This window comes from Artemia sp. Qi Xiang Cuo, chromosome 1, assembly GCF_049724085.1.
Source record: "Artemia sp. Qi Xiang Cuo chromosome 1, ASM4972408v1, whole genome shotgun sequence".
In the NCBI taxonomy this organism is placed as follows: domain Eukaryota; kingdom Metazoa; phylum Arthropoda; class Branchiopoda; order Anostraca; family Artemiidae; genus Artemia; species Artemia sp. Qi Xiang Cuo.
This window is the reverse complement of record NC_142794.1, coordinates 91313745-91326298: the sequence shown is the minus strand read 5'-3', so window position 1 is coordinate 91326298 and position 12554 is coordinate 91313745. Positions and strand designations below refer to the sequence as shown.

Below are 12554 nucleotides of genomic sequence, written 5' to 3'. Positions count from 1 at the left end.
GCGGGTTTGGACAACTAAACTTTTCTGAAAGACTAAAAAGTGCGAATCCCCGGTCAACTATATAGAAAAAAGACAAAGCTGTCGCGCAAACTAAAGGGGTATTTACCAAGACAAACCTGATAAATATAGACCAACCCAAGAAAATCTTCTGCGTCATTCTTTTAAATCGATTATATAAAGCACAAGACGAGTTAACCCGTTCTGAACAGGCAGGCTCCATACCTGTGCTAAGACAGTGCGGAACAAATACTGACTATTCACCATTTCATCTGCATTCTCTCATCGTTTTTACCGATTTTATAGCTGCCTTTGGCTCTCTTATAAGGGATGGGCCATGAAGAGTTATGGCTGAAGATGGTACGCCACAAGAAGTCTTCGAAATACCACAAAGCGCGTGCGAAGATGCGGGGGCTTATATCTGGGTGGCAGGCAAAGCCACTTCTAAGTTTTCAGTAGAGTTTGGAGTAAAGCAATGATGTCCTTACCCTCCATATTATTCAACCACGTTATAGCCTGGATTGTGTATAATCATAGTCGTTCCTAGGGTTGGTGGTGCCCGAGGAAAAATTAATTACACAGCCTCCTTCCAACTCAAATATAAGCAAAATAGCCGAATCAAAGTGATATAATTTGATCGAAATTGGCCATCCTTAAGCCGCGTCACCCCCACCCCGGCGGCGCCGCGGGCAGCTGACGCAGTTGCCCCCCCCCCCTGAAACGTTTCTGTGTATAATACAATGAGGAACAGCAGCGGAATCGTTTTCAACACATAGATGGCTATTTCCAATCTTTCATGGATCTAGATTTGGCAGATAAAATTGGCATACTAGAATTAACCGTTCAAGATCTACCAGGTATGATCGACGACATCTCTAATGCTTCAAAGGGGATTAGATTCGCCGCCAGTAGTTCCTTAACTAAAATAATGGTTCTCAATTTATCTGATCCCTACAAAAGCACAACATGCCCAGAAGTCCCTGTTTGCAAACCAGCAACCTCCCAGAAACAAAACCAGGGGGTCAAAAGAACATTTGGCGAGACTCAAATAAGATTTGGAGCTATGAGAGGAGGGGGTTTCCAGATTCATGGTAGAAAATGGGACAAAGACTAGTTGAAAATCACTGGTGAAGCTCGAGCCGATTGCATAAACAGTAGGGGCTAAAAGGGAAAGGGCCTTCCTAGTTTTTTTTTCTTATTCTCGCTTGATTATTTAGAGACGCTAATAAGTAATCTCCATAAAATTCCTGGCCCTACAGTATTCGAGATCGAACTCGTGATCTCGTATTACCAAGAAGTAATTAATCCCATAGTACCGCCACAGCCCCCCTTCATACACGGAATAATTTCTGTTTTTTATGTTACAATATCCTTCTTTACTTTCTTTTGAAAAAAAAACTTATGTCCGAAGGACTATTTGTACTTTTTAGAACAACATTAATAAAAATTGCTACTTACTTGTTCCGTGAGAGGTCTGCATATAATAAATCTTGGTACACCTGAAGACCATTGTCAATACTCTTAATCCTATTGTTGCGAAGTGCAAGCCGCTAAAAAAAAAAAAAAAACGGAAAAAAACTGTTACAAGTGAAAAGGAAAAAAACAATCTCACCAGGGAATGCAAATGCAAAGTTATAATTCGTTGAAACGGAGGGGCCAGCAAACAGAACGATCATGATAAACAGAACTTAATAGTGTTCAGCATATTTCAATCTTCACAACAAAGATGAAAAATCGAAAGCCCAATGAAAAGAAGAAAGAAGCAATTTGGTAGCTGACAAAGCTATAAATTGATAGCAAAATTGTTGCCATTTAAATTCCAAATGTCTAATGATGTACATTTGGTGGCTCATTCTTTACTGATTCTGTAGTTTTGTTCCATGGTTAACCCATCTGGGGCTTACACATTAGTACACATACTTACAGAGTCACCCCACTTAACCCCCGTTCCAAGTCAAATAACCAGCTACAAAAGAACACGAACCCCTGTCCTCACGGACAAAGGATTTCAAGTCCAGCGTGCTAGCCGCTCGGTAAAACGGCCCTTGAAGGGGCCCAAAAATAAAAAAAATGATAACAACGAAATAAAACTATGTCATGCAGGGTATGTTTAAATTCTAAAAAAAAAACAAAAAAAAACTAGGAAACTTACCCGTTGTGTAAGTCAATGGAGATTCACTAACACTTTACTTCAGGTAAAATAATTAAGTTAAAACAACAAATCCTGAGCTTCAAATGGTGACAGCAGAGTGGATCATGCTCATGTGCGTTGCCTAGTAATTTTTTACCATTGTATATTTTCTGAGCAATTCATTCTTAGACTATGAATCAGTTAATGAACAACATCACCATCTTGGATTTGGTTGTGATTCTTCTTAACAGATTGAAATGTTTAGAATTTGAAACTTACCTTTGTGCACTGCGAATAAAAATACTATTTTTTAGGAAGGAAAGATAATACAACACATAAACAACATAAAGATAATAATTCACTACCTCCCCTAAAAAGTAACGGTTGGGGGTGACAGAGGAAACAAATCAGAGAAAAAAAGGGGGAGAAGATAAGTTCTCAAAAATGCTTTTAGCTGCGTTCTTTTTCCAATTGGATGTTCGCTATGATTCGCTTTCAACTTAATCTTATGATTTAACAGTTGTTAACGAATTTTACATTCGTTCCTATCTAGCGCACTAGTCTTTGTGCTTTTTCGTGTATTGAAAGAAACCTTTACCCAGAATTTTTTTTTTACTGTCATTTTTTCGATATAATTCGTACTCAAGGCTAAACAAGTTTGACTCAATAAATCGTAAATTATTTTTTAACTTTATCTTTAAATAGTCTCGAATGTCATAATCAGATATGAACAATTTGAAAACAAGCATGTTTTTATGTTTTAAATAAAGACCCGAACTTACCTGAACATAAGGGTTAAGAGTGATAGGAATGACATCTAGCCCTGCATTGTCACAAAAAACCTCCAATCTGATGTCATCGCAATAACAGGCACCAGGACATACTGCACTCACTGTAGACCATGTTGCATCTAGTGCTATAAACCAAATTAGCATCTGGATCCAGCACACTGGGGAGGAAACCATTATATACGAGTACACAACCTGAAAGTAAAATATTACGAAAATATCTGCCCATAGTTAGTTGGAGGGGAGTGGGGGATCACCATTAAAATTTTCTCGAAGGCATAGAAATTATGGCCCAATAACTCACTTTGATGTCTAATTTACTGCTGAAGAAAAATCTTCCGACTGGACTAACATACAGCATGGTTCCAAGAATATTTAAGGGGTTTTAATAAAACTAGATGAAGGCATTACAAGTTATACTTGTAGTTATATTCTCAACTCTCTAACTTTTGAAAATATTGGAATTCAATGTTGAAATTGCTTTACTGTCACTTTGACGACCAGTATTACATAGTTCATTTTACTTTTGTTCAACATCTCCCTCACTACAGACAAGGGTACATCGTTGCCTTTTATCTGATACTACTCCTAGGCCGGCCTGTTTGAACAACTGAGAAGAACATAATACGTAGTCTTAATGAAATTACTTGACGAACTTAACAAGCACAGGCAGCAACCTTCAAGAGGAAAAAACCTAAATACATGTTCGAGATTCCAGAAATCCGGTCCAACTTTATTCATATCTTGGATAATATTGGCTGCTTATGAACGTCCTTTATTAGCTGGTAAAAAAAAAAAAAAATTACGAATGATAAGGTTCACCGTAAACACCTCAGCAGTGACTGAGAGTGTTAAGTTGCAAATTTCAGGGCAAGTCAAGGGGATGTTGAAAAGTAGTCATTGACAACCAGACCCCCAAACCCTTATATCCTTTTTAGATACCCCCTTCTCAACTTTGACCAAAATTTTTAGAAAACCATTTTGTTCAAAATAGTCGAAATTTTTAATAACTGTGCCTCCGGGGATGAAAAGAACCCCACACCCCCGTAGCAAGGGTTGCAAATTATGCAATTTGCCCATTGTTAACATTTAGGATTTATTATTGGGAAAGGGGGAAATGTTTTATCCTGTATGTGCCCGAAAAGGCTAAGGGTATTAAAGTAAAACTTCAAGGAATGTTGAGGTGGAGGTTGAACTAAATCAAAAGACATTACATGCATCCCGGTTATCAAAAGAGTGTATCTGCAATATATAAGGAAGGGCTAAGAATATTAACTTTTAACTTTCAAAGGTACTACTACTACAGCCACAGCAACTAATCGCAGTCGCAGTAGTAACTACCGATTGCAATTACTTGCGACTGCAATTGCAACTACTTGTGACTGCGAATGTTTGTGATTACGACAACTAGAGACTGCGACTACGACTACTTTTGACTGCAACTTGGTACTATTAGTTGCCCCTGCGATTACGACTACTTGCGACGGTGACCACCTACGACTGCAACTATTTGAGACTGGGAAGGGAAATACTTGTGACTGTTGCAACTGCAACTACTTGTAGGGGCATCTGCGAATACTTACATCTGAGATTGCAAGTACTTGCGACTACTGATACTACTCTTATTACGATTACAACTTTGAGCGCTACCACTACGTCTTCTGCTACTACTATTAATAGTGAACTACATCAAAAGAATTTAAGAAGAAATTGTAACGGTTATAGATTACTGCAATATTCTAGGCATAAAGATCTAGTTATAACTGATAGGGTGTTCACATGATGGTAGGTCAGCTAACTTTATTGATTATGTTATTGTAAACCGAAGGCTGGCAAGAATCATACAAGATAACAGGGTATATAGGAGATTTGTTAGGATTTTCATAGGCAGGGCAATAGCGCTGCCTAAGTAAAGAACGATGTTGGCACAATGTATTATTTTTTTCCATACCCGGGCACTTCGTATCGAAGGAGTTGTCGTATTAACTTCGAAAAGGGCTCATTCGATTGGAAATTGGATTGGCTAGTGCCTTTTTTAATAGTCGAAAGTGATTGGAAGGCAACTAACACCCCTTCTACCCCCACCATTTCCCGAAACACATCCAATCAAAATTTTGAGATAGCCATTTTGTTTAGCGTAGTTGATTCCACATAGAAAATATGTTTTTGAGGAGGACACTCCCCCACAGTCTTAAGGTCAAGGGTTGTTAGTTATGCCCTGGGGCCATGTAAGGTTTTTATAGAAAGCGTTGTCGTAGAAGCTTCAAAAAAGGCTCATTCGATTGGAAATTCAAAGGGCTAGTTCCCTTTTTAATAGTCGAAAGTATATGGAAGGCAACTAACCCCCCTCTTACACCCACCTTTTCCCCAAACACATCCAATCAAACTTTTGAGATAGCCATTTTATTCAACGTAGTTTTAAGTTCTGTAAATAGGTCCTGGAGGATGACAGCCCCCTCACAGCCCTCAGGGCAAGGGTTGTAAGTTATGCCCTGGGAGTATATAAGGTTTTCATAGAACGCGTTGTCGTAGAAACTTCAAAAAGGGCTCATTCGATAAGAAATTGAAATGGCTAGTGCCCTTTTTAATAGTCGAAAGTAATTGGAAGGCAACTAACACCCCTTCCACGCCCACCATTTTCCAAAACACAAACAATAAAAATTTTGAGATAGCCATTTTGTTCCACGCAGTTTAAAGTTAATAAAATTATACCTTTGAGCAGGACACTCCCCCCAAAGTCTTCAGGGCAAGGGTTGTAAGCTATGCCCTGGGGGTATATAAGTTTTTATTGAAATCTTTGTCGTAGAAACTTCAAAAAGGACTCATTTGATTTGAAATTCAAAGGTCTAGCGACTATTTTTAATAGTTGAAAGTGATTTGAGGGCAACTAACCCCCCTCTCTCTCCCACCTTTTCCCCAAACACATTCAAACAACATTTTTAGATAGCCATTTTGTTCAGCGTTGTTGATTTCCAGATAGAAATTATGTTTTTGAGGAGGACATTCCGCAACAGCCCTCAGGGCAAGGGTTTTAAGGATTGGAGGACAACTAACCCCCCTCTGACGCCCACCATTCGAGATAGCGTTCAACGGAGTTGAAAGTTCTTGAAACTAGGTCTTTGAGAATGACAGCCCCCCCCCACAGCCCTCAGGGCAAGGGTTGTAAGTTATGCCCTAGGGCATATAAGGTTTTAATAGAACGCGTTGTCGTAGAAACTTCAAAAAGGGTTCATTCGCTGGGAAATCAAAAGGGCTAATGACCTTCTTTTAAATAGTTTAAATTGATTTTACGGTAAATACCACCTCGTATACTGCCACCATGTCCCCAAACACAACCAATCAAAATTTTAAAATAGCAGTTTTGTTCAACCCAGTTGAAAGTTCTGGTAATTATACCTTTGAGCAGGACATTCGCCCCACAGTCTTTAGGGCAAGGGTTATAAGTTATGCCCTGGGGGCATGTAAGATTTTTATTGAAATCTTTGTCGTAGAAACTTGAAAAAGGGCTCATTCGATTGGTAATTCAAAGGGCTAGTGCCCTTTTTAATAGTCAAAAGTGATTTGAGGGCAACTAACCCCCCTTTCGCGCTCAACTTTTCCCCAAACACATCCAATCAAAATTTTTAGATAGCCATTTCATTCAACGTAGTTGAAAGTTTTGGAAATTAGGTCTTTAAGGATGACAACCTATCCCCCATACATCCCTCAGGGCAAGGGTCGTAAATTATGCCCTGGGAGCATGTAGGCCTAAGGTTTTTTTTATAGAATGCGATGTTGTACAAACATCAAAAAGGGCTCATTAAATTGAAAATTGAAAGGGCTAGTGCCCTTTTAATAGTCGAAAGTGATTGAAGAGCAACTAACCCCTCTCTTATATCCACCATTTCCCCAAAAACATCCAATCAAAATTTTGAGATATCCATTTTGTTCAACGTAGTCGAAAGTTCTGGAAATTAGGTTTTTTCGGTTAATAGCCCCATCAGAGCCCTCAGTGCAAGGGTTGTAACTTATGCTCTGGGGGCATATAAGGTTTATATAGAAAGTTGTTGTAAAAAATTTCAAAAAGGGCTCATTTCTTTTGGAATTGAAACTGCCCTTTTTAATAGTCGAAAGTGAGTGGAGAGTAATTGACCCCCCTCTCACGCCCACCTTTTCCCCAAACAAATCCAATCAAAATTTTTAGATAACCATTTTGTTCAACGTAGTTGAAAGTTTTGGAAATTAAGTCTTTAAGGATCATCTCCCCCCCAGAGCCCTCAGGGCAAGGGTTGTAAGTTATACCCTGGGGGCATATAGGGTTTTTATTGAAAGCGTTGTCGTAGAAACTTCAAAAGGGCTCATTCAATTGGAAATTGAAAGGGCTAGTACCTTTTTTAATAGCTGAAAGTGATTGGAGAGCGACTAACGCCCCTCTCACATCCAAAATTTTCCCGGACACATCCAATCAAAATTTGGAGATATCCATTTTGTTCAACGTAGTTGAAAGTTCTTGAAATTATGTCTTTTAGGATGATAACCCCCTCAGAGCCCTCAGTGCAAGGGTTGTAAGTCAATCCCTGGGGACATGTAAAGTTCAAATAGAAAGTTGTTGTAGTAATTTCAAAAAGGGCTAATTTGATTGGAAATTGAAATTGCCCTTTTTAATAGTCGAAAGTGAGTCGAGGGTAACTAACCCCCCTCTAACGCCCACCATTTCCCCAAAAACACTCAATCAAAGTTTATAGATAGCACTTTTGTTCAACGTAGTTGAAAGTTCTGGAAATTATATATTTAAGGATGACAAACCCCCCAGAGCCCCAAGGACAAAGGTTGTAAGTTCTACCCTGGGGGTATCTAAGGTTTTTATAAATAGAGTTGTCGAAAAACTTCAAAAGGGGCTCATTTAATTTGAAATTGAGAGGCCTAGTACCCTTTTTAATAGTCGAAAGTGATTGGAGGGTAACTAACCCCCCTCTTACGCCCACCATCCCTCCAAACACATCCAATCAAAATTTTTCGATAGCCATTTTGTTCAACGTAGTAGAAAGTTCTAGAAATTAGGTCTTTGAGAATGACACCCCCCGCAGCCCTCAGGGCAAGGGTTGTAAGTTATGCCCTGGGGACATATAAGATTTTTTATTGAAAGTGTTGTCGTAGAAACTTCAAAAGGGCTCATTTGATTGGAAGTTGAAGGGGCTAGTGCCATTTTTAATAGTTGAAAGTGATTGGAGAGCGACTACCGCCCCTCTCACGCCCACCATTCCTCCAAACACAACCAATCAAAATTTTCAGATAGCCATTTTGTTAAACGTAGTAGAAAGGTCCGGAAATTAGGTCTTTGAGAATGAAAACCCCCGCAGCCCTCAGGGCAAGGGTAGTAAGTTATGCCCTGGGGGCATATAAGATTTTTATTGAAAGTGTTGTAGAAACTTTAAAAGGGCTCATTTGATTTGAAACTCAAGGGACTAGGGACATTCTTAATTGTTGAAGGGAAATGGAGAGCGACTAATACCCATCTCATGTCCGCCATTTCCCCAAACACCTTAAATAAAAATTTTGAGAGTGCCATTTTGTTTAACGTAGTTGAAAGTTCTGGAAATTAGGTCTTAGAGGATGAAAAACACCCTTACAGCCCTTAGGGTAAGGGTTGTAATTTATGCCCAGGGGGCATATAAGGTAATTATAGAAAGCGTTGTCGTTTCAAAAAGGGCTCATTCAATTGGAAATCGAAAGGCGTAGTGCCCTTTTTAATAGTCAAAAGTGATTGGAAGGCTTGACTTTTTTATAGTAAAGATCGATGTGGGTATAATGTATCATTTTTGTTGTTGTTGTTGCTTAGACCACGGCACTTCGTATCGAGGGAGTTGTCAGGGGAACTTCGAAAAGGGCTCACTCGATTGACAATAGAAATGGATGATGCCTTTTTTAATAGTCGAAAGTGATTGGAGGGCAACTAATCCCCCTCCCACGTTCACCCTTCCATTTGCCCATTATGTTTAAAAAGTAAATGCTGCCTTAAGATTAAATCAAAATGCACTGTGTTAATGCTAATTACCAATAAGGCATCTCAGCAGTATCCCAAGAACCACTGAGGGTATTATGTTCAGACTTTCGGGGCTACTTCTGGTTTTAAAGTTTAACCGAATCAAAATAGCGTAAGTGTATCCAAGCTATCAAAGAAAGTAAACAGATTATTTTGCGAAGGACATCAACTATTCGATTTCAGGTCAACTAGAGGAGTTATGAAACTAAATTAAACACTACTATTTGTGTCCAGATTTTTAAAAGGGTGTATGTTATTAAAAATTGCTGAAAATTTTCCTTCAGCATACAAATAGCCGCCAAACTATAAAGCCTTAAAAAAAAGAAACGATCTAAAGCAGTATTTTCTTTTTCCCTGAAAAGACTATGTCAATAGTCTTATTTATTTAGTTTTGTCCCCTCCCCCCCCCTTTCTTGACCAGTTTTTTTCTCTTTTATTGATTTAGTGTAGTTGAATTATTGACACTTTTTTAGGGTCCCCTTTAATTTATATGTATTTGTCTCACTCTTTTTTTTTGTGTATATTCGCGTATCCCCCCCCCCTTATTTTTATGTCCGTTTTAATTCTTTTTCTGATTTGTATTTGTGTAAGCTTAGTTTGACCAGTTTTTATCTTATTAACTTTTTTTTTAATTATTGACTTTTAAATGATTGTTCATTACGATTTTTCTATTGCGTTGTTGTTTTTTGCATTTACCAGTTTTAGTGCAACCATTTAAGTAGAATGGCCCCTATTGATACAGAACGAACACCCTGCTGCCACCTACAACTTTTTTTTACATAATTTATGCATGTTTTTATGTCTGTTCGTTGTCAGTGAGAATGGAAAAACATGAATTTTCTCACTTTGATGGATGTTTTCTTGGATGGTTATGTGTGTTGGTCAATTTATTTGATGTTTTTCATGGATATCAACAGCAATTCATGTCTGTTTTCCTGGTTTTTAGCAGTGAGAATGAAAAAACAGGAACTTTCTAACATTTATGGATGTCAACAGCAATTTATGTCTGTTTTATGGTTTTTGTCAGTGAGAATGAAACAACATGTATCTTCTTAATTTGCTGGATTTCAAAAGCAATATATGTACTTTTTATGTTTAGTTTTTAGTGAGACTGTACATGCTCTACATGAGTGTTATGATTTTCTTTGTCGAACCTACATTGAGCCCTTAAGGAGAATCCTCGGTGGGTGACTTATTGAGTGACGATGGGGGAATTAAGAAACAAACAAGGTTTCTTTGATCTTTAGGTGAACCAAACCTGAGAAATTTATTTAAATAATCTGCGGGGGACGTATTGGTTCACGAAAGGGAACTTAAGAAACAAACATTATGGCTTCTTTAATCTTAGGTCTGAGGGATAAACGTTCTTTAGGTCAGAGAGAAAAATTAACATTCTATTTTTAAATAGCGCTTCATTGATCTTTAATGTCAAGAATTAGAAATGACATCACTTGTTATCTTGAAATTATCCGGGAGTCTAAAGAGATAGCAATTATATTTTTAAATAAGGCTTCACTGAGCTTTAAGTCGGAGAGATAAATTGATATTCTAACGAAACCTTATTAGTGTAGCTAGGAACTTTTATGAGATGAAGAGATTAACGAAGGTCAGGCTCTCCTAAAAGTTTGAAATGTGCCAGCGCAGGGATGACAAAAACAAAAGGAACACGCTGAAATTACGTTTAGGGATTATTTGGGCGAAACCGTTTTAGACAGGTTATGGAGTTATTTCGGCGAAACAGTTAGAGACATTTTAAAAGATGATTTAAAAGATGATTTTAGAAGAGGTTTTGAGTGTGGTCGTTATAATACACAAGTTTCATTTGAACAGTGTTGTGAGGTCCCCTTACCACAACCCCAAAGGGTTCTGTTTCCCCCACCCCAACCCCGAAGGAACCCCCCCGGCCTCAAAGGTTCTCCGGAGTACCCAAGGGCCCCCGGCGCCCCAAACGCTTCTGAGCCACCCGTTTAATACTTTTTTAAGGCTTTATTATTTCTTTTAAGAAAAAATTCATATTCTATTGAATTATTTCAGCGAAACATTTAGAGACGTTTTAAAGGATGATTTTTGAAGAGATTTTAGAAGAGAATTTGAGGATGAAACTCTGAGGTCGGTATGATTTGGGATGGTTAATTTGCTATTTTTGACTTTTCTGAGCTAGGTTTCTTAGCCTTTCATATGTGTGTGCTGTCAGAAAATTATTATATGAGATTTGAAGTCTGCGTTTTGGACTTTTCAGAGCTAGTATTAATACTCTCTCATAGGTGTTTGTTTTCTGAAGCCTATAGTTTGAGGTGAGTAGTTTTCAATTTCACTCTTTTCATAGCCAGATTTCTTAGTATTTCGTAGCTGAGTGTTGTCTTAAACCTGTGATTTGGTTTTTGTAGGTTTCTATTTTTTGACCTTTCATAGCCAGATTTCTTAGTCTTTCGTAGGTGTGTGGATTGTAGGTGTCTGAAATCTATTATTTGGTTTGGGTGGATTGCTATTTTGGACTTTTCTGAGCTTGATTTCAGACCCGTTCAGAGGGATGTGTTGACTAACACATCTGATTTGCGATGAGTGGTTTGCTTATTGGACTTTTCAAATCATGGTATCTTACCTTTTTATATGTGTCTTGATTATTAAAAAAATTAGTTGGGATGCTTAATTTGCTATTTTTTTACTTTTCTGAGCTGTGTTTAATATACTTTCATACTTGTATGTTGTCTGAAAAGTATGATTTGGGAGGTGTGGTATGCTATTTCAGACTCTTCTGAGCTAAGGTTTCATAGTATTTCGTAGGTGAATGTTGTCTGAAATCAATAGTTTGGGATGAGTAGTTTGCTATTTCAGACTTTTATGAGCTAGGTTTCTTAGCCTTTCGTAGGTGTGTGTTGACTGAAACTTATAATTTGGGATATGTAATTTGATATTTCCGACTTTTCATAACCATATTTCTTAGTCTTTCATAGGTGTGTGATGTCAGAAACATATGATTTTGGTTGTTTGGGTTGCTATTTTTTTAATTTTCTGAGCTGGATTTCTTAGCATTTCGTAGGTGTGTGTTGACTGAAACCTATGATTTGGGATGGTTAATTTGCTATTTTTTACTTTTCTGAGCTAGATTTCTTAGCCTCTCATAGGTGTGTGCTTTCAGAAAATTATGATTTGGGAGGTGTAGTTTGCCTTTTTGGACTTTTTAAAGCTAGGACTCTTAGTCACTCAGAGGTGTGTATTGTCAGAAACTTCGAGTTTGGGGTGAGTATTTGGATATATCAGACTGTTATGAGCTAAGGTTTATTAGTATCTCATAGGGGACTGTTGTCTGTAACCTATTATTTGGGATTTGTAGATAACTCTTTCTGGCTTGTCTGAGTTAGAGTTCTTTGTACGGTGTAGTTGTGTGGTGTCTGCAACCTATGATTTGGGATAAGTGGTTTTCTTTTTGGACTTTTCTGAAACTGTATTAGGTATGTGTTGACTGAAACCTATGATTTGGGATGTGTAGTTTGCTATTTTTGATTTTTCTGAGCTAGGTTTCTTAGCCTTTCATAGGTATGTGTTATCAGAAAATTATGATGTGGGTTGGATAGTTTGCTAGTTAAGGCTTTTCTGAGCTTACGCTTCCTAGTAT

At 37.9% G+C, this 12554-nt stretch overlaps 1 protein-coding gene across 2 annotated transcripts in view; it reads right to left on the bottom strand.

The window, feature by feature from the left end:
• The window catches only part of LOC148956912 (uncharacterized), an 88726-nt gene that overhangs the window by 40163 nt on the left and 36009 nt on the right, over positions 1 to 12554 (bottom strand). For both annotated transcript variants that reach the window (XM_089087719.1, XM_089087728.1), the window contains exons 2-3: positions 2911 to 3111; positions 1456 to 1547 (exon numbers count right to left, since the gene is read on the bottom strand). In XM_089087719.1, coding sequence (XP_088943845.1) covers positions 1456 to 1547; positions 2911 to 3093 — 275 coding nt within the window. In that variant the 5' untranslated portion in view covers positions 3094 to 3111. The remainder of the gene's footprint in view (positions 1 to 1455; positions 1548 to 2910; positions 3112 to 12554) is intronic.